The 23,006-nt window shown below is 41.8% G+C and overlaps 1 protein-coding gene across 1 annotated transcript in view; it reads right to left on the reverse strand.

Annotated features, from left to right (window-relative positions):
* Nucleotides 1-23,006, reverse strand: part of tbc1d4 (TBC1 domain family, member 4) — a 172,971-nt gene that overhangs the window by 67,436 nt on the left and 82,529 nt on the right. The window contains exons 10-11 of the mRNA XM_029703680.1: nucleotides 4,750-4,878; nucleotides 1,444-1,506 (exon numbers count right to left, since the gene is read on the reverse strand). Coding sequence (XP_029559540.1) covers nucleotides 1,444-1,506; nucleotides 4,750-4,878 — 192 coding nt within the window. The remainder of the gene's footprint in view (nucleotides 1-1,443; nucleotides 1,507-4,749; nucleotides 4,879-23,006) is intronic.

Below are 23,006 nucleotides of genomic sequence, written 5' to 3' on the forward strand. Positions count from 1 at the left end.
TGTAGACTCCGTCTCATGCTACCACTAGAGTGAAAGCACCGCCAGCATTCAAAAGTGACCAAAACATCAGCCAGGAAGCATAGGAACTGAGAAGTGGTCTGTGGTCCCCACCTGCAGAACCACTCCTTTATTGGGGGTGTCTTGCTAATTGCCTATAATTTCCACCTGTTGTCTATTCCATTTGCACAACAGCATGTGAAATGTATTGTCAATCAGTGTTGCTTCCTAAGTGGACAGTTTGATTTCACAGAAGTGTGATTGACTTGGAGTTACATTGTGTTGTTTAGGTGTTCCCTTTATTTTTTTTATTTCCCTCATTAAAATGCAAATCCTTTTATAAAATGTTTGACATGCGTTTTTTTGGATTTTTTTGTTGTTATTCTGTCTCTCACTGTTCAAATAAACCTACCATTAAAATTATAGACTGATCATTTCTTTGTCAGTGGGCAAACGTACAAAATCAGCAGGGGATCAAATACTTTTTTCCCTCACTGTAGGTCCATTATCTTTTCTGCCATGAATACTCCCAGGTTTTCCAGCATTGCATTATCCATGGCAAAATTAATAGAATTGATGGAAACGAGCTTTAAAATGGCACAATTTTCTCTCACCTCCATGGCAGAATATGTAGAATTGCAAGAAATTTGCTTTAAAACTGGAACATTTTCTCTCAGCTGCTTGGCAAAATCTGTAGTTTTGCAGAAAATTTGCTTTAAAATATTTTACATTTACATTTTTGTCATTTAACAGACGCCGTAATCCAGAGTGATTACCAGTTTGTGCATTCATCATAAAATAGCAGGTATAGTTTGTGCACTTTTCCTCAATAAAGTAACTATTAGCAAAGTTAGCACTAGAAAACAAACAAACAAAAAAAGCTCAGCTCCATGGAAAAATGGGTAGAACTGCAGGAAATTGGCTTAAAAATGCTCAGATTTCTCTACAGCGCCAACACGGGGGCCTCTAAAATGTAGCCACATGAAGAGCCGATCGCACTCATTGCCAAGCCCCCACCTAAGCCCTTTTTTGCTCTCCCACCTAACTGGCTTTTTCTTTTTCCACGGAAAGATGTGTAGCAACACGGCACATTCAGTACAGTAGTTCCTATGTGATCATTTCAATAGCACAAATTGAACAGAGAGGGAGAGGGAGGAGAGAGGGGGGGAGAAAGGGGCAGAGAAAGAGGGAGAGGGAGAGAGAGAGACTGCTACCATCGAGTGAGATGCTTTGGGAGGGGGAAAGAAAGCAAGATGGGGGAAAGAGGGGGGGGAAAGAGAGAGAGATTGAGAGAGGGGGGAAGAGCAACAGAGAGGGAAGAGAGGGAGTGAGAGGTGGGAGAGAGAGAGAGAAAATATATATAGAGAGAGAAAGAGAGAGAAGGAGAGACTGCTACCATCGAGTGCGATGCTCTGGGAATTTTCCCATTCCATATGGAATACTCACTCTCTCAAAGCTCCCCCCCATGCTTCCCATGCTTCCCAAGCGACCTCTCATCTGGTTGGCGCCCTGAGGAGACAAGAGATAAATATGGTTGATGTAAACGTGTTAACTTTTTGTGAGCCGCACGTTACATAACTGAACCTGATTTCAAACAGGTTCAATATTTTGCTGACGTGGAATATCAAAAACGTGTCCCTAAGCCTGATAGCAATTGACAAGTGAGTTCTCACATCAATTGGATAATTTCAATATTCCACCCGAGGCATCGAACCGAATTTAAGAAGATTCCGAAGAAAACCTTCTAGATAATTCAAATAATTAAACCATGTTAACCCATGATAAGATTTTGTTTAGGGTGTGGATATTCAACCGGCAGATCTAGCAGTAAAGTTATAGTGTCGGGGGTAAGAGACTAGAATAGGTTTAGGACTGGGGTTAGGTTTGGCTTTAAGCTTAAGATTAGGGGTGATGATAGGGTCAAGGTTAGGGATTTGTATTTGTATTTACTATGGATCTCCATTAGCTGCTTCCAAGGCAGCAACTACTCTTCCTGAGGTCCAGAAAAATGAAGGCGGTTATGCTATTTTAAAAACATTACAATATATTCCACAACATATTTCACAGCACATTAAGTGTGTGCCCTCACACACATTTCTACAACACAAAATGCATGTGCACGTGTGTATAGTGCGTATGGTATCATGCGTGTGTGTGCGCGCATGTGTCTGAGCCTGTGTGTGTGTGTGTCTCGTCACAGTCCCCACTGTTCCATAAGGTGCATTTTATCTGTTTTTATTTTATCTAATTTCACTGCTTGCATGAGTTACTTGATGTGGAACAGAATTCCATGTAGTCATGGCTCTATGTAGTACTGTGCACCTCCCATGGTCTGTTCTGGAATTGGGGATTGTGAAGAGACCTCTGGTGGCATGTCTTGTGGGGTGTGCATGGGTGTCCGAGCTGTGTGCCAGTAGTTTAGACAGACAGCTCGGTGCATTCAACATGTCAATACCTCTAATACCTCTCATAGTGACGGATTTGTCCCAAATACAATGCTTTCAGTTTTTGAAATATTTAGGACTAACCTATTCCTTGCCACCCATTCAGAAACTGACTGCAGCTCCTTGTTAAGTGTTGCAGTGATTTCACTCACTATAGTAGGTGACGTGTATAATCTTGAGTCATTAGCATACATAGACACACAGGCTTTACTCAGAGCCAGTGGCATGTCATTAGTACAGATTGAAAAAAGTAAGGGGCCTAGAAAGCTGCCCCGGGAAATGTCAGATCTGTATTACATTATGTTGGAGAGGCTTCCATTAAAGAACACCCTCTGTGTTCTGTTAGAGAGGTAACTCTCAATCCACAATATAGCAGGGGATGTAAAGCCATAACAATTACATTTTTCCAGCAGCAGATCATGATCCGTAATGTCAAAAGCTGCACTGAAGTCTAACAAAACAGCCCCACAATCATTTTAGTGTCAATTTCTCTCAGCCAAACATCAGTCATTTGTGTAAGTGCTGTACATGTTCAATGCCCTTCTCTATAAACATACTGAAATTATGTTGTTGATTTGTTTACTGTGAAATAGCATTATATTTGTTCAAACCATTTAAAAAAAAAGTTTACTAAGGGTTAGTAGGAGGCAGATTAGTCGGCTGTTTGAGCCAGTAAAGGGTTCTTTGCAGCTTGATGAAAGAAAGCCAGTCAACATTTAAGCCATAAAATATACAGCTCGTTACCTGTATAAAAGACACCTGGGAGCCAGAAATCTTTCTGATTGAGAGGGGGTCAAATACTTATTTCCCTCATTAAAATGCAAATCATTTTATAACATTTTTGACATGCGTTTTTCTGGATTTTTTTGTTGTTATTCTGTCTCTCACTGTTCAAATAAACCTACCATTAAAATTATAGGCTGATAATTTCTTTGTCAGTGGGCAAATGTACAAAATCAGCAAGGGATCAAATACTTTTTTCCCCTCACTGTATCTTTGGGTCAGCAGGTAGCCTAGTGGTTAGAGCAGTAACCGAAAAATTGCTGGATCGAGTCCCCGAGCTGACAAGGTAAAAATCTGTCGTTCTGCACCTGAACAAGGCAGTTAACCCACTGTTCCCCGGTAGGCTGTCATTGTAAATAAGAATTTGTTCTTAACCGACTTGCCTAGTTAAATAAAGGTTAAATAAATAAATAAAATGTGCCTTTTGGTTAACTCCAAGTGGGCTGTCATGTGCCTTTCAATGAGGAGTATCTTCCGTCTGGCCATTCTACCATAAAGGCCTTATTGGTGGAGTGCTACAGAGACCTTCTGGAAGGTTCTCTCATCTCCACAGAGAATCTCTGGAGCTCTGTCAGTGACCATCGGGTCACTGTGACAAACCATCGGCTTCTCCCCGACCAAGACCCTACTCCCCCGATTGCTCAGTTTGGCCGGGCGGCCAGCTCTAAGAAGAGTCTTGGTGGTTCCAAACTTCTTCCATTTAAGAATGATGGAGGCAGAAATGTTTTGGTACCCTTCCCCAGATCTGTGCGTCGACACAATCCTGTCTCGGAGCCCTACGGACAATTCCTTCGACATCATGGCTTGGTTTTTGCTCTGACATGCACTGTCAACTGCGGGACCTTATATAGGCAGGTGTGTGCCTTTCCAAATCATGTCCAATTAAATGAATTTCCCATAGGTGGACTCCAATGAAGTTGTACAAACATCTCAAGGATGATCAATGGAAACAGGATGCACCTGAGCTCAATTTCGAGTCTCATAGCAAAGGGTCTGAATATTTAAGGTATTTAAGTTTAAAAAAAATTGCTACACATTTTAAAAACCTCTTCTTGCTTTGTCATCATGGGGTATTGTGTGTAGATTGATGAGGAACCTTTTGTATTGAATCAATTTTAGAATAAGGCTGTAACCTAACAAAATGTGGAAAAGTCAAGGGGTCTAAATACTTTCTGAATGCACTGTATTCTTAGGATATGCATTTACAATAGTAACAGATGGCAGCAAAGGTTTCAGATTCATGGACACTCGACAAAGAAAAAGACCAAGACAAGAAACAGGGTGAAACAAGACACAGATATTTGGAACCCTTGAGAAGATATTCTCTAGGGATTTGATCAGACACAGAAAAAGACAGAAAGAGAAGGGCAGGGAAGGAGGGGAAAGAGAGAAAGAGACCGGCTGATAGACAGAGAGCGAGAAAGACAGAGACAGTGAAGGAGACAGGACAGACTTAATAGAGATAAAGAGAACAATAAATAGAGACCTATAGATTAAAAGACAGAGACAGACATAGTGGTTTTACCCGTGAGAAAATGTTCTCCAGTGAGCTGGTCAGCGAGCTCTTGGCCTTGTTCTTCAGGATGTCAAGTTTGAAGCGGCCGCCCGTCGCCGCTGTGCTGTCCGCTGGTGCTGTCGTGGTGTTGGGGGTTTTCTGGTACACACAGATAAAGGTCAAAGGTTCCGCCACTACCAAAACCACTACGACAACCTGGTTCTATTTGGGGCAACAGTGCTGTTTAAATGCAGAAACAGTCAGGTTCCAAGACTATACAGAATAGAAAAGAAGGTGTAAAAACTATTTCTTAAAAAATTTAATCATAGTCCAGACCGGTCCGATTCTGTGTATAACACTGAACTTGTGCACATAGTTACAAAGAACTTTCAGTAACACTTCATAATACTGTTCAGTATAAACCATTTATAAGGCATTCATAATGTTTCACATTAGTCCTTATAAACCATTTACTCATCACCAGTGAAGACTTTTTGCAGTCCCTAATCTAAAGTGAGGGCTATGTATACTTATAAATACTTTACACACTACCAGTCAAAACATTTAGAACACCTACTCAATCAAGGGTTTTACTTTATTTTTATGATTTTCTAAACTGTAGAATAATAGTCAAGACATCAAAACTATGAAATAACACATTATAGAATGATGTAGTAACCAAAAAGGTGTTAAATTATATTTGAGATTCTTCAAATAGCCACCCTTTGCCTTGATGACAGCTTTGCACTCTTGGCATTCTCTCAACCAGATTCACCTGGAATGCTTTTCCAACAGTTCCCACATGTGACCAGATTCAGGAAACTACAGTGGTTCCTCCTTTAAAAGTTACGAGCTTGCACCGCGGGACATAGAGGTACCCAGCATCACGGCTTCATTGTTAGAGCACTCATTATGCATTTGGGTCCCAAGGTTTTTATATGACCAATCATATTGAGTGGTTCCAATGATGAATTTGACGCGAGCCACCCGTCCCTGGTGACTTTCTTCAGCAAAGATGGCTGACAAAACATTACGGTGGAAGCAAATGTAAGTAGTTATAACGTCATAACGAGTCAAGTAAAAACTGTACAATTGAGAGGAATACGTTAATTAATGTAGAGACAAACGTTTGTGCATTTTTTTTTGTCATGAAGTTAATTTACGAAAATCGCTATTTAGCAAGTTAACTGACTAGCTAACATTATCCAGCTAGCTAGCTAGCGTTATGACATGAGTATGAATGTGTAATTCGTGTTGTTTAATGTTTTAGGGACTCTTGAGAAAACCAGCAAACCAGGCTGTCGTCTTGTGAAACAGTGGATGTAACGAATCTAGCTAGCTAAAGCATTTACTGCAAATTGAATGTATAATTGTGTTAGCTTGCCTTGCTTATATTTTCCATGCAATACAGCTGAAGTAACATAGCTAGCTAACTATTTATTTGCTAATTGTGTAGCGGAGGATAAAAATAACTGTATGACTATGGATGTGTAGCTAGCTACAGCATGTAGCCGATCTGTGTATGGACCCTAAAACGTTAGGTTCTGAACTAATATTCATACCAATCTATGAACCTCAGCTATCATAGTTGTTGTATCAACTTCAAGACTGAATGGCATTAATGAAGCCTATGGATAGAGTAGAATATAATAACTTTATTGTGCCAAGGATGCAAGTCCTATGTACACATGTACTGTAGTTATTACCACGCATGAGATCCCCCACATTGTAGCCTGTACATTGAATATATTCACTGATCATGTATTCTTCCTTGGCAAATAAAGGTGTGGTTCAGGTATGAATCTCTGAGATTCTTTTTCAATCATATCCAATACCAGGTGTATCAAACTCCATTCTTTGAATGATGCTGTGTCTACATGTACTGTATTACAATTATACACTTCAACAGTGTATTCAACAGTGTATAATTATACACTTTAACTATGCAATAGACTACAAACATGATTTAAGTAAAGGCTGATTTGTAATTCATAAATATAGAAATACACCCATGCATATCTAACTCCTTTCATCTGCATTAATCTGAGGACACAGGATAGGTATAGTATTCCAATGAGATACTTAATTTCAACCAGTGGAGAATGTGAGTCGATAGAGCGCAACCTTGCGGTAGCTTGCTACTCAATGTAATAAAGTAATGACTTTTCAAATAAGTTACCTTACACGTTATGTTAGCTGACAATTTGTTAGCTACGCAGTCCTTACGAACCACATAGCATATCATTACAGCAGTATGTACCGGCATGGTAGCTATCTACCTAACATTAGTAGTTATTCATCAAACTTTCCAGTATATTAACTATAGGCTATCTAACTACCCAACATTTATTGACTTGATTATTCCCGTCATTCTTAGCTTAGCTAAATGGTATAGTCGTTGTGCGTTCTCAATGGACATTCGGGTACTTTCGTAAATTCGCTCTGGCTATCTACTCCGATTTCAGAGCACTCTCGTCTGAGTGTACCAGAGCGCAGAATAATGAATTTATGTGCACTCAACACCCGTTGAATATGGCCGGTTTTCAGTAAACAGTGGCAAAAAGTGTAATTAAATTGTTTCCAGCAGCACAGTTACAGTCACCAATGCTCTGGTTTTCACGAAACTGCCTAACCAGCTCTGCTAGGGCGAGTAAAATGGTCAGAGTGGTCTCATTTGTGTCCTAAAGTAGCTAGGAAACTAGCCAAGGTTAGCTTGGGTGCTTGACTGTTGTTGTAAGGCCAGAACACTCAAATCAACAGTACTCCTTGGTCCGAATGTCCAGTGTATGCTCCGAGAGCGAAACGGACTGAATTTACCCAGAGGGTTTTTTGTTTTTCATGGAATAAAAACACCATAATATTAATTCAATTAATTAAGCAAGTACCAGTCAAAAGTTTGGACACACCTACTCATTCCAGGATTTTTCTATATTTTTACTATTTTCTGCATTGTAGAATAATAGTGAAGACATCACAACTATGAAATAACACATGCAATCAGTTAAGAACAAATTCCTATTTACAAGGACAGTCAACTCCTTCCTCCCCGTCGGGGAATTGAACCCCGGTCTCCCACGTGCCTGCAATATGGAAGACTATCAAATGCTTCTCAAAGATGCCCTCTGGTGGTCAAACTAGCAGTAACAGAAAATATGGCTGACAATTAGATAACATGCCACAGAATGCTGCAGCAGCCCGCAAGGTGTGCCGCAGTATGACGTAACTTTTAAAGGAGGAACCACTGTAGGCGTAAGTCACAAGTCACGACTTCACAGGAGAGCTGTTAGAACGTAAAAATGCGGTTTTGGCAGAAATCCCTTCTCAAACATGTGAACTTTCATGTGCCTTAATATCAAACATGTATCCCATCTGTAAATACAAATAAAATTGTTAAATTATGAGCCTAGTTGGTTTAGCCACAGAAAAAGCAAGCAATCTTCTCGCTAGCCATGATTGGTTGAGATAATGAGTGGGCTGGACATGCCAAGAGATGAGTTTGGATTGGTCAACCATACAGCATGCGCCTGTCTATTGGAGCTGGTCAGTATGTCTAGGTAATCGTGCCAAACACGGCTTTACATTTTTTTTATTGTGTAGTAAAACTGCATAAACCTAATGTCAAGTTAAAGTTTACTGTTAGCTAGCAAATGTTAGCTGGCTAGCTCGCTAGCTAACGTTATGTGTATGCTCTCCACTTTCTGGTGGACCGAGTTTTGAAATCAGTGGAATTTGAGTGTGATAGCTAAGGAAATGGAAAAAACACCAGTCTGGATTACATCGTGCATGGCATCAGACAGGAGACATGCCCAACCATGATGTATACTGGTAAGATAGTCTAGCTAGTAGCTACATTTTCAGATGTTACACATTTCAACTTTTGACAGAAAGTGGTTTCATTTCAAGTGTACTGTTGGCTAACTAAAGTTAGCTGGCTGGGTCGCTAGCTAACGTTATATGTATGATCTTATTCTTCGTTTCTCAGACACTTTTGCTTGACTAGTTATAGCCATAGAACCTGGTTGGTTAGCTACCTGCAGATTCATGCAGGATAGTAATGTCATGAGTTGTGATTATGGTCCATTGTTTAGCTAGCTAGCTACATGTCTTAACAAAAGACTCGACTCTAATTTTGATTTCAATTGAGTGTACTGTTAGCTAGCTAACATTAGCTGGCTAGCTAGCTAACGTTAGCTGGTTGGCTCGCTAACTAACGTTACGTCATGCGTTGGGATTCATTGTTTCCCTAGCTAGCTATCTAGCTACATTTCTTAACAAAATACTCTCGTCTTAGTGTGCCAGAGAGCAGAATAACTGATTCATTTTGGAACGCTCAACACCCGTTGAATATGTCCGGTGTCAGTAAACGTCGACAACAAAGCGTAATTCAATTGTTGCCAGCAGCACTGTTACATTCACCAACTGTCATCAAGGCAAAGGGTGGCTATTTGAGGAATCTCAAATATAAAATATATAACATTTTTTGGATACTACATGATTCCATATGTGTTATTTCATAGTGTTGATGTCTTCACTATTATTCTTCAATGTAGAAAATAGTAAAAATGAAGAAAAACCCTTGAATGAGTAGGTGTTCTAAAACCTTTGACCGGTAGTGTAAATGTTGAGTGACCACTGCCATTTATTTATTTAATTTAACCTTTACGGGATTGGTGTCCCTATACCGGGATGGTTGTTGCTAACGTGCGCTAATGTGACTAAAATGACATTGTAAGTAATATCCAATTTTCTAGGACACAGACATGTCTTATATGTGCAGAAAGCTTAAATTATTGTTCATAAAACTGCATTGTACAATTTACAGTAGCTATTAAAGTGAAAGAGGAGAGTGCACAACAACAAAAAATTTATATCACAGCACTTGGTTTGATACATTCACCTCTGAAGGTAAACAATGTACTTACATTCAGTAATCTTGCTCTGATTTGTCATCCTGAGGGTTCCAGAGATAAAATGTAGCATAGTTTTTTTTGATAAAATCCATTTTCATATTAAAATGTAGGAACTGGTTCTAAAGTTTGAACCCGTGCTGTTTCTGGCCCCACACCCAACCGCCCGGCCATCTAGACGTGTGAAGGTTAGTGTCTTTTCTGTAGGGAAGCTAATTTTCCATCATGGATGACCTTCCTGGGAGTGTGTAAACTAAAGAAAATTATTACCATATAATTTCTGTATGTTCTCTATAGTTGTGTACTTGAATATGTATCAATTGGCACATTTGGGCAGACTTGATAAAAAATATTGTGCAGTATTGCAATGCTTCACTGGATGTCTGAAACTTTGCACATACACAAAATCTAAATTGCGCCTAAACTCCATGTTATATTTTGGCCTTTCTCTTGCATTTCAAAGAAAACACATGTTTTAATGTTTTACCAGATCTAATGTGTTATATTCTCCTACATTAATTTCACATTTCCCCAAACTTCAAAGTGTTTCCTTTCAAATGGTATCAAGAATATGCATATCCTTCCTTGCTTCAAGGCCTGAGCTACAGGCAGTTAGATTTGGGTATGTCATTTTAGGCGAAAATTGAAAAAAAGGGGGGCTATCCCTAAGATTAAGGATCGCACCCTTTTTTTTAAAGGCCTAAAATGACATACCTAAATTTAACTGCCAGTCATTTCAATACATGTTATTCCCCTTGATCTTCAAGAATAGCACTTGGAAATATGGAAGTGTAAATTAGCCAAATTGTTTTTCCTGAGCATGACCCCAAAACTAAGGACTTATTAGCCAGCCCTACCCTGTTGTTTATGATTTTGTTGTCATGGAGGACTGATTGGACTCATTGATTCGAGTTGAAAAATAAATGCTTCGCTCATGGAATAGAATATTTTGAGCACTACTGAAAAGTGCTATTTACATGTGAAAAATGAATGTGCTGCAAGTGCTATAGGCCTATTATTTACCTTTTTGTTGGTGACACTTTCATATCTTGATAATACATAGCTGTTTAAAGGGCAAATCCACAGATGAAACCATAACAAAACGGTCGCCCCGCCTCTGTTTTGGTAAAAAGCTGAGGGATGGGCCTGGAGAAATGTAACCACTCTCAGATTAATAGACAGAGCTATGGAAGCAAGGATTGACCATCTATGATATCAAAATTATTGTTTTAACCATGTTAAGGCTATACAGTGTTTATTTACATTCACAATGTTTAAAAACATATATATATATCATTTATAAGTCCAAAAATGGATGTAGCAACTACAGATTAACCCTTTAAGTCTATTAAAAGTGTGCAAGTTTGAGCATGTCTCCATTAGGCCTATTGATAAAAAATGTTATCAGCATGAATTAGATTGAGCAATAAAGCCTCACTTTTATTCCATAGGCTGGGATCCACGCTATGCAGCTGTTGCAAGAACGCATCTTTCACTGGCTGTCCACTGGTTTCAAAAACACTGATTGATAAGCAGTTTCAACTTCTTGAATTCAACCATTATTGGGTTCAAATACACATTCAGATTTGTGAACAGCCATCCACAGCAAATAGCTAAATGAGAGAGCAGCAGTGTGATTCACATCAATGCGCTATGTGTATATCAATAATAAGTGAAATCCGTAACGCCGTAGACTACACCACTGCTGTCATCCATACCGCCAAGCGTTTATTCAAGTTGGATAATTTTTGGACGCTGACATCAGTCATTCCCCCTTCTGATAACCAGGTGGCGAATCGCATCTCTGCATGTCTGGCAGACATATCAGTGTGGATGACGGCTCACCGCCTCAAGCTGAACCTCGGCAAGACGGAGCTGCTCTTCCTCCTGGGGAAGGACTGCCCGTTCCATGATCTCACCATCACGGTTGACAACTCCCTTGTGTCCTCCTCCCAGAGTGCTAAGAACCTTGGCGTGACCCTGGACAACACCCTGTCGTTCTCCACTAACATCAAGGCGGTGACCCGATCCTGTAGGTTCATGCTCTACAACATTCGCAGAGTACAACCCTGCCTCACACAGGAAGCGGCGCAGGTCCTAGTCCAGGCACTTGTCATCTCCCGTCTGGATTACTGCAACTCGCTGTTGGCTGGGCTCCCTGCCTGTGCCATTAAACCCCTACAACTCATCCAGAACGCCGCAGCCCGTCTGGTGTTCAACCTTCCCAAGTTCTCTCACGTCACCCCGCTCCTCCGCTCTCTCCACTGGCTTCCAGTTGAAGCTCGCATCCGCTACAAGTCCATGGTGCTTGCCTACGGAGCTGTGAGGGGAACGGCACCTCCGTACCTTCAGGCTCTGATCAGGCCCTACACCCAAACAAGGGCACTGCGTTCATCCACCTCTGGCCTGCTCGCCTCCCTACCTCTGAGGAAGCACAGTTCCCGCTCAGCCCAGTCAAAACTGTTCGCTGCTCTGGCACCCCAATGGTGGAACAAGCTCCCTCACGACGCCAGGACAGCGGAGTCAATCACCACCTTCCGGAGACACCTGAAACCCCACCTCTTTAAGGAATACCTGGGATAGGATAAAGTAATCCTTCTAACCCCCCCCCCCCCCAAAAGATTTAGATGCACTATTGTAAAGTGGTTGTTCCACTGGATATCATAAGGTGAATGCACCGATTTGTAAGTCGCTCTGGATAAGAGCGTCTGCTAAATGACTTAAATGTAAATGTAAATCAGTCGCACCATTGGAAGGCATAGCTTGGACTGTAGCCTACAAAAGCCTATTCCTGCTCTTCTCCCGCGATCAATCAAACACATTTGGTGTGTCATCATAGTGGTCTCTGACTTGTGGTCAGACTCGTTCAGGTGGAACCAGCTTAAACTTGCGCCTTTTTTCAATGCTGATTCGAATGTCATTGAGAAAACAGCAAAGTGTCAAAGATTTTTTTCACAAACATCCTGAATTTAAGTGTAATCCCTTTTTTTCAAAAGTATCTGTAATCTTATTTTTTTTTTAATTCTGGTAATGCAATGGATTACAGTTGCAGTTTTTTTGTAATCCTTTACATGTAATGGATTACATGTAATCAGTTACTCCCCAACCCTGTGCATCAATCTACGAGACTTCAAAGAGAGCCAGCCAACTTTCTGATACAATGATGTATACAATGATGTGTATTTGTATCAGCATTTATTATGGATCCCCATTAGCTACTGCCAAAGCAGCAACATTAAGGCAGTTATACAATTCTAAAAAACATTACAATACATTCACAGGTTTCACAACACACTGGGTGCCCTCAGGCCCCTACTCCACCATATATCTACAGTACTAAATCCATGTGTACGTGTGTGTATAGTGTGTATGTTATCATTGGTGTGTATGCATGTGTCTGTGCCTGTGTTTCTTGCTTCACAGTCCCCGCTGTTCCATAAGGTGTATTTATATCAGTTTTTTTTATGTAATTTTACTGCTTGCATCAGTTACTTGAAGTGGAATAGAGTTCCATGTGGTCATGGATCTATGTAGTACTGCGCAAATAGTCCGGTTAGCCATTTGATGGTTTGGGGGTAGAAGCTGTTAAGAAGCCTTTTGGACCTAGACTTGGCACTCCAGTACCGCTTGCCCTGTACGGTAGCAGAGAGAACAGTTTATGAGTAGAGTGGCTGGAGTCTTTGGCAATTTTTAGGGCCTTCCTCTGACACCGCCTGGTATAGAGGTCCTGGATGGAGGCAGCTTGGCCCCAGTGATGTCCTGGGCCATACTCACTACCCTCTGAAGTGCCTTGCGGTTGGAGGCTGAGCAGTTGCCATACCAAGCGGTGATGCAACTGGTCAGGATGCTCTCGATGGTGCAGCTGCAGAGCTTTTGAGGATCTGAGGACCCATGCGAAATCTTTTCAGTCTCCTGAGGGGGAATAGGCATTGTCATGCCCTCTTCACCACTGTCTTAGTGTGTTTGGACCATGATAGTTTGTTAGTGATGTTGGTGACACCAACAAACTTGAAGCTCTCAACCTGCTCCACCACAGCCCCGTCGATGAGAGTGGGGGCGTGCTCGGTCCTCCTTTTCCTGTAATCCACAATCATCTCCTTTGTCTTGATCACGTTGAGGGAGAGGTTGTTATCCTGGCACCACACTGCCAGTTATCTGACCTCCTCCCTAGAGGCTGTCTCATCGTTGTCGGTGACACTGTTGTGTCGTCGGCAAACTTAATGATGGTGTTGGAGTTGTGCTTGGCCATGCAGTCATGGGTGAACAGGGAGTACAGGAGGGGACTGAGCACGCACCCCTGAGGGGCTCCCGTGCTGAGGATCAGCGTGGCAGATGTGTTGTTACCTACCCTCACCACCTGGGGGCGGCCCGTCAGGAAGTCCAGGATCCAGTTGCAGAGGGAGGTGTTTAGTCCCAGGGTCCTTGGCTTAGTGATGAGCTTCGAGGGCCAATGAATAGCATTCTCACGTAGGTGTTCCTTTTTGTCCAAGTGTGAAAGGGCAGTGTGGAGTGCAATAGAGATTGCGTCATCTGTAGATCTGTTGGGGCGGTATGCAAATTGGAGTGTTCTAGGGTTTCTGGGATAATGGTGTTGATGTGAGCCATGACCATCCTTTCAAAGCACTTCGTGCTATGGGTCGGTTGTCATTTAGACAGGTTACTTGGGCACAGGGACTATGGTGGTCTGCTTGAAACATGTTGGTATTACAGACTTGGTCAGGGAAAGGTTGAAAATGTCAGTGAAGACACTTGCCAGCTGGTCAGCGCATGCTCGGAGTACATGTTCTGGTAATCCGTCTGGCCCTGCAGCCTTGTAAATGTTGACCTGTTTAAAGGTCTTATTCACATCGGCTATGGAGAGCGTGATCGCACAGTCGCTTGGAACAGCTGGTGCTCTCATGCATATTTCAGTGATACTTGCCATAAAGCGAGCATAAAAGTAATTTAGCTCGTCGGGTAGGCTCGTGTCACTGGGCAGATTTCGGCTGTGCTTCCCTTTGTAATCTGTAATAGTTTGCAAGCTCTGCCACATCCGACGAGCGTCGGAGCCGGTGTAGTACGATTCGATCTTAGTCCTGTATTGATGCTTTTCTTGTTTGGTTCGTTCGAGGGCATAGCGGGATTTCTTATAAGCTTCTGGGTTAGAATCCCGCTCCTCGAAAGTGGCAGCTCTACCCTTTAGCTAAGTGTGGATGTTGCCTGTAATCCATGGTTTCTGGTTGGGGTATGTACGTACATTCACTGTGGGGGCGACGTCATCGATGCACTTATTGATGAAGCCAGTGACTAATGTGGTGTACTCTTAAATGCCATCGGAAGAATCCAGGAACATATTCCAGTCTGTGCTAGCAAAACAGTCCTGTAGCTTAGCAGCTGCTTCATCTGACCACTTTTTTATTGACCGATTCATTGGTGCTTCCTGCTTTAGTTTTTGCTTGTAAGCAGGAATCAGGAGGATAGAATTATGGAACCAAATTCGAGGGCGAGGGAGAGCTTTGTCCACGTCTCTGTGTGTGGAGTAAAAGTGGTCTAGAGCTTTATTCTCCTCTGGTTGCAAATTTACATGCTGGTAGAAATTAGGTAAAACTGATTTAAGTTTCCCTGCATTAAAGTCCACGGACACTAGGAGCTCCGCCTCAGGATGAGCGTTTTCCTGTTTGCTTATAGGCGTATGCAGCTCATTGAGTGCGGTCCTAGTGCCAGCATTGGTTTGTGGTGGTAAATAGACAGCTAAGAAGAATATAGATACCTCTCTTGGTAGATAGTGTGGTCTGCACCTTATCATGAGATACTCTACCTCGCGCAATCAAAACCTCGAGACTCCCTTAGATTTCGTGCACCAGCTGTTGTTTACAAATATACATAGACTGCCAACCCTTGTCTTACCAGAGGCTGCTGTTCTATCCTGCCGATACAGTGTGTAACCCGCCAGCTGTATGTTATTCATGTCGTCGTTCAGCCACGATTCTGTGAAACATAAGATATTACAGTTTTTAATGTCCTGTTGGTAGAATATAGGTGCTTGTAGTTCATCCACTTTATTATCCAGCGATTGTACGTTGGCCAATAGTACCGATGGCAAAGGCAGATTAGCCACTCATCGCCGGATCCTTACAAGGCACCCAGATCTCCTTCCGTGATATCTCTGTATTTTTCTCCTGCGAATGACAGGGATGAGGGCCTCGTCGGCTGTCTGGAATAAATCCCTCTCGTCCGACTCATTGAAGAAACATTCTTTGTCCAGTTCAAGGTGATCGTTGTTCTGATGTCCAGAAGCTCTTTTTGGTCATAAAAGAGCCATAGGCTACAAAAGCTATAGGACATTTATTTTTGTATTTTTTTTATACTAGGTCTAATAGCCGTTTCGTGGAGAGAAGCAGGCTTGCTCTTGCTAAATTTCTGAATGCAAGATCCTTGTTCTGTTCCCAACCTACAATATGTAAATGTACTGCTGTCTATTTCTATTGATGGTTGATGGTTTATGTTTAGACCTGCATTGCTCAGCAGTATAACCTTGAGCTGTTAAATATTGCTTATCTCATGATTCGATCCAGGATGGCGCTTAAAGTACGTAATACGTTTACATTGCAACTTATTCTGTTTTTGTTTATTAGATGCTAAATGAACTCTTGATTTCCGGGAGCCTCCTCAGCTCATATGTTAGTAGAAGTTCTGGGATACTGATAGGTGAACGTATATTTGGGATTTTATTTTCTCTCTCGTTCGAGGTCGTGCATTTCTGGCATTGGCCTGACAGTGTAAATTTGATTTGTAATATATTTTTACTATTTGTATATGCTTGGTAAATGTTGGGGAAAGTTGGGGGACAGGGTGGAGAGTAAGGGTCCTTGCTGGGGGTGAAGGGTCGGTTGAATACTGCTCGAGTGTGAGTGCTACATATGCTGCTCTTGATGGTTTGGTGCGCTTTCATACCTTTTTATTGAGTTGCACGTTATGCAGGCCACCATAGGAACTACAAACCAGAGGAGGGCTTACATTTACTTCCTGGAATGTCAAGGGCTTCAACGAACCAATCAAGAGAGGCAAGGTCCTAGCCCACTTGAAATTACTCTCATCTGATATTATATTTTTGCAAGAAACCCATCTGAAAAACAATTCTCATAGCAGACTTAAATGTAGGTGGGTGGGTAAAGTGTATCATTCTAGCTTATCCGCAAAAACGAGAAGCACAGCAATTCTGGTATGGAAAGGAATTCCCTTTCTACATAAAACCACTATTGCGGAAAGAGGGTCGCTATGTGATCCAAATAGAAGGGATCTATTCTACTTCTGTAACTCTACTGAATATCTATTGACCATACATTGCTAACCACACCTCAAAAGAGTCCTTGCCCTGATTGCAGATATCTCCCACACGAACCTGGTCATTGGGGGGGACCTTAACTGTGTGCTAGACCAATATTTGGATAGATCCTCTACCCGGCGAACCCCTACCTCCTATTCAAGCGAATTCTTGAATACCTACATCAAGAATTTGAACTTATTTAATATTTTAATGATCTCCAATCCTACGGGTAGAGATACTCCTTTCACTCTCATGTCCACAATGCTTATACCTGAATTGACTACTTTTTGGTTGATGCTAAATTATTCCTATACCTGTAATGTGAGGTATCATGATATTATAATCTCTGACCACAGTCCACTCACCTTTTCCCTGAAATTTGGTGGCACTGTATCAAGCGAGAGGGTCTGGAGGTTTAATCCTCAGATCCTCACAGAACCGACATTCTGTGAACATCTTAAAGACCAAATGACATTTTTCTTTGATACCAATGACAACACAAAGACTTCCCCAGCAGTATTGTGGGAAACACTGAAGGCTTATTTGAGAGGCTGTAGCATCTATTTTCAGGCTGCTGAAGGCAAAACAGAGAAACGTGTAGAATTGGAGGGACAAATTCACTTACTGGATAGGGAGAATGCTAGTCATCCATTTATAGAGAAACATAAAAAATAACTGGGGAATTACTCTCTTCCCCCAAGGACAGATTCTGTCAGTTTTACAATACGCAATATACAGTGCCCTCCACTAATATTGGCCCCCTTGGTAAATATGAGCAAACGGGCTCTTGTCACGTGTGCTCCCTCTCCGGCCTCTAGGTCACCAGGCTGCTCGTTATGGCGCACACCTGTCACCATTGTTACGTGCATTATGACACTCACCTGGACTCCATCACCTCCTTGATTACCTGCCCTTTATATGTCACTCCCTTTGGTTTCTTCCCCAGGCGTCATTGTGTCTGTTTCTGTTTCGTCTGTGCGTTGTTCATGTTTCTTGTTGTGTTCGTTTATTTATTAAATGTATTCATTCTCCTGAACTTTCTTCCCGACTCTCAGCATACATCGTAACAGCTGTGAAAAATATTTCTTTGCTGTTTATCCTGTTGGTCTTTCATTCAAAAGATTCACAAAAATCAAACCTTTAATTTAAGTAAAATGATTGAAAAAAAATAAATGTGAAATAAATGAAACAAATATTTTTTTTCGAAACATGTGTGCCACAATTATTGGCACCCCTAGAAATTATTATGAGTAAAATCTAACTGAAGTATATTCCCATTCATATTTTACGTTAAGTTCACCTGAGTGATTAGGAACACTTAAGTGGTAAGCCATGACTTCCTGTTACACAGGGGTATAAAAATGAGGTGACACACAGGCCAAGTTCCCATAGTCATCCATCACTATGGGAAAGACCCGAGAATACAGTAATGATGTGCAACAAAAGGTTGTTGAGCTGCACAATTCAGGAAATGGCTATAAGAAAAAAACTCAACAGTTGAAAATGCCCATTTCCACTATCAGGGCAATAATTAAGAAGTATAAAGCAACTGGAGATGTTAACAATTGGCCTGGAAGAGGATGTATGTCTATATTGACCCCACGTACAGTGAGGAGGATGGTTCGAGTAGCCAAAAAATCTCCAAGGATCACAGCTGGAGAATTGCAGACTTTAGTTGGGTCTTGGGGTCAGAAAGTCTCCAAAACTACGATCAGACGCCACCTACATAACCACAAGTTGTTAGGGAGGGTTGCCATAAAAAATACTTTGCTGTCATCGAACAACACACTCAAGCACCTACAGTTTGCCAAACGTTACTGGAACTTCAATGGGACCGGATTCTATGGTCAGATGAGGCATAAATAGAGCTTTTTGGAAACAAACACCAGAGGTGGGTTTGGCGTAGGCAGAAAGATAACCATGCAGAAAAGTACCTCATCCCCACTGTGAAGAATGGGAGTGGATCTTTGATGTTGTGGGGCTGTTTTTCTTCCAAAGGTCCTGGACAACTTGTTAGGATACATGGTATCATGGACTCCGAGTACCAGCAGATATTAAATCAAAACCTGAATGCCTCTGCTAGGAAGCTTAAACTGGGCCGTGGTTGGATCTTCCAGCAGGACAATGATCCAAAGCACACCTCAAAATCAACACAAAAATGGTTCACTGACCACAGAATCAAGGTTTAGCCATGCCCATCCCAGTCCCCTGACCTAAACCCCATAGAAAACATGTGGGATGAGCTGAAGAGGAGAGTCCACAAGCATGGACCTCGGAATCTGAAGGATCTGGATAGATTATGTATGGAGGAATGGTCTCAGATACCTTTTCATGTTTGTCCAACCTCATTACGCATTATAGGAGAAGACTCAGAGCTGGTATCTTGGCAAAGGGAGGTTGCACAAAGTATTGAATGAAGGGGTGCCAATAATTGTGGCATACAGATATGAGGAAAAACATATTTTTATGATAATAATGCATTTTCTCTTTCAATTATTTTACTTTAATTAAAGGTTAGATTTTTCTGAATATTTTGAATGAAAGACAAAGAGGATAAACACAGACAGTTTTTTCACAGCCAGTTTTGCTCATATTTACCAAGGGTGCCAATATTAGTGGAGGGCACTGTATATCTAAAGTAGATCCTAACCCTTTAATTATACTAAACTTTTTGGAGGACTTCCTGAACCAGAAAAATAACTTCCTGAATAAGGAAAAATCTGAGAAATTTGAGAAACAATGAAATCTCAAAAGAGTGGCAAGACCATCAACCATTTCGAATCCCACCGTACCTTCTCCGCTATGCAATCTGGTTTCCGAGCTAGTCACAGGTGCACCTCAGCCATGCTCAAGGTCCTAAACGATATCCTAACCGCCATCGATAAAAGACAGTACTGTGCAGCCGTCTTCATCGACCTGGCCAAGGCTTTCGACTCTGTCAATCACCACATTCCTATCGGCAGACTCAACAGCCTTTATTTTTTTCTAATGATTGCCTCGCCTGGTTCACTAACTACTTCTCAGATAGAGTTCAGTGTATCAAATCGGAGGGCCTGTTGTCCCGACCTCTGGCAGTCTCTATGGGGGTGCCACAGGGTCCAATTCTCGGGCCAACTTTTTCTCTGTATATATCAAGGATGTCGCACTTGCTGCGGGTGATTCTTTGATCCACCTCCACGCAGATGACAACGTTCTGTATACATCTGGCCCTTCTTTGGACAATATGTTAACAAACCTCCAAATGAGCTTCAACGCCATACAACACTCCTCCCGTGGCCTCCAACTGCTTTTAAATGCAAGTAAAACTAAGTGCAAGCTCTTCAACCGATCGCTACCAGCACCCGCCTGCCCAACTAGCATCACTACTCTGGACGGTTCTGACTAAGAATACGTGGACAACTATAAATACCTAAGTCTCTGGTTAGACTGTAAACTCTCCTTCCAGACTCACATTAAGCATCTCCAATCCAAAGTTTAATCTAGAATCGGCATCCTATTTCGCAACAAAGCCTCCTTCATTCATGCTGCCAAACTTACCCTCATAAAACTGACTATCCTACTGATCCTTGACTTTGGCAATGTCATTTACAAATTAGCCTCCAACACTCTACTCAGCAAATTGGATGTAGTCTATCACAGTGCCATCCGTTTTGTCATCAAAGCCACATATTACAACCCACCACTGCGACCTGAATGTTCTCTTTGGCTGATCCTAGCTACATATTCGTTGCAAAAACCCACTGGCTCCAGGTCATCTATAAGTCTTTGCTAGGTAAAGCTCCACCTTATCTCAGCTCACTGGTCACCATAGCAACACCCACCCGTAGCATGAACTCCAGCAGGTATATTTCACTGGTCATCCCCAAAGCCAACACCTGCTTTGGCCGCCTTTCCTTCCAGTTCTCTATTGCCAATGACTGGAACGAATTGCAAAAATCACTGAAGTTGGCGACTTATATCTCCCTCACTAACTTTAAGCGTCAGCTGTCAGAGCAGCTTACAGATCGCTGCAGCTGTACACAGCCCATCTGTAAATAGCCCATCCAACCAACTACCTACCTCATCCTCATATTTGTTTTTATTTTTCTGCTCTTTTGCACACCAGTATTTCTACTTGCACATCCTCATCTGCACATATATCACTCCAGTGTAAATTGCTAAATTGTAATTACTTCGCCACTATTGGCCTATTTATTGCCTTACCTCCTTACTTCAATTGCACACACTTTCTACAGATGTTTCTATTGTGTTATTGACTGTATGTTTGTTTATCCCATGTGTAACTACGTGTTGTTGTTTTTTTCACGCTGCTTTGCTTTATCTTGGCCAGGTTACAGTTGTAAATGAGAACTTGTTCTCAACTGGCCTACCTGGTTAAATAAAGGTGAAAAAAGCCCGGGCCCAGATGGGTTCCCTGGTGAATTCTATAAAACATTCAGCAACATTCTCTCCCCCTACCTGCACAAACTGTTTGTTCAGGACAATGAGGACGGATCTCTCCCACCTACTTTGGATGAGTTGGTTATTACAGTTATACATAAAAAGGGTAAAGATCCGGAAGAAATAGGGTTATAGAGACCAAAATCTCTCCTCAATACAGACCAAAAGATCTTAGGAAAAACTGTCTCACAGGCTTAGCACTTTAGTGGGCAAATGGTTCCATTCCAACCAGACCGGCTTTATCCCTAACAGAAACTCATTCTTCAATCTCAGGCGCCTCTTCAACATTTTGTATTCTCCGAGGTCACCCAGCGTGGAACTTGCCGTTATATCCCAAAAAGGCCTTTGACAAAGTTGAGTGGTCCTATCTACAGTTGAAGTCGGAAGTTTACATACACTTAGGTTGGAGTCATTAAAACTCGTTTTTCAACCACTCCACAAATGTCTTGTTAACAAACTATAGTTTTGGCAAGTCGTTTAGGACATCTACTTTGTGCATGACAAAAGTAATTTTTCCAACAATTGTTTACAGATAGATTATTTCACTTATAATTCACTGTATCACAATTCCAGTGGGTCAGAAGTTTACATACACTAAGTTGACTGTGCCTTTAAACAGCTTGGAAAATTCCAGAAAATGTTGTAATGGCTTTAGAAGCTTCTGATAGGCTAATTGACATCATTTGAGTCAATTGGAGGTGTACCTGTGGATGTATTTCAAGGCCTACCTTCAAACTCAGTGCCTCTTTGCTTGACATCATGGTAAAATCAAAATAAATCAGCCAAGACCTCAGAAAAACAATTGTAGACCTCCGCAAGTCTGCTTCATCCTTGGGAGCAATTTCCAAACGCCTGAAGGTACCACGTTCATCTGTACAAACAATAGTACGCAAGTATAAACACCATGGGACCACGTTGCCGTCATACCGCTTAGGAAGGAGACGCGTTCTGTCTCCTAGAGATGAACGCACTTAGTTGCGAAAAGTGCAAATCAATCCCAGAACAACAGCAAAGGACCTTGTGAAGATGCTGGAGGAAACAGGTACAAAAGTATCTATATCCACAGTAAAACAAGTCCTATATCGACATAACCTGAAAGTCCGCTCAGCAAGGAAGAAGCCACTGCTCCAAAACCGCCATAAAAAAGCCAGATTACGGTTCGCAACTGCAGATGGGGAAAAAATATCGTACTTTTTGGAGAAATATCCTCTGGTCTGATGAAACAAAAATAGAACTGTTTGGCCATAATGACCATCCTTATGTTTGGAGGGGGAGGCTTGCAAGCCAAAGAACACCATCTCAACCGTGAAGCACGGGGGTGGCAGCATCATGTTGTGGGGGTGCTTTGCTGCAGTAGGGTCTGGTGCACTTCACAAAATAGATAGCATCATGAGGAAATAAAGTTATGTGGATATATTGAAGCAATATCTCAAGACATCAGTCAGGAAGTTAAAGCTTGGTCGCAAATGGGTCTTCCAAATGGACAATGACCCCAAGCATACTTCAAAAGTTATGGTAAAATGGCTTAAGTACAACAAAGTCAAGGTATTGGAGTGGCCATCACAAAGCCCTGACCTCACACCTATAGAAAATGTGTGGGCAGAACTGAAAAAGCGTGTGCGAGCAAGGAGGCT

The sequence above is a fragment of the Salmo trutta genome, chromosome 20, assembly GCF_901001165.1.
Source record: "Salmo trutta chromosome 20, fSalTru1.1, whole genome shotgun sequence".
Taxonomy (NCBI): domain Eukaryota; kingdom Metazoa; phylum Chordata; class Actinopteri; order Salmoniformes; family Salmonidae; genus Salmo; species Salmo trutta.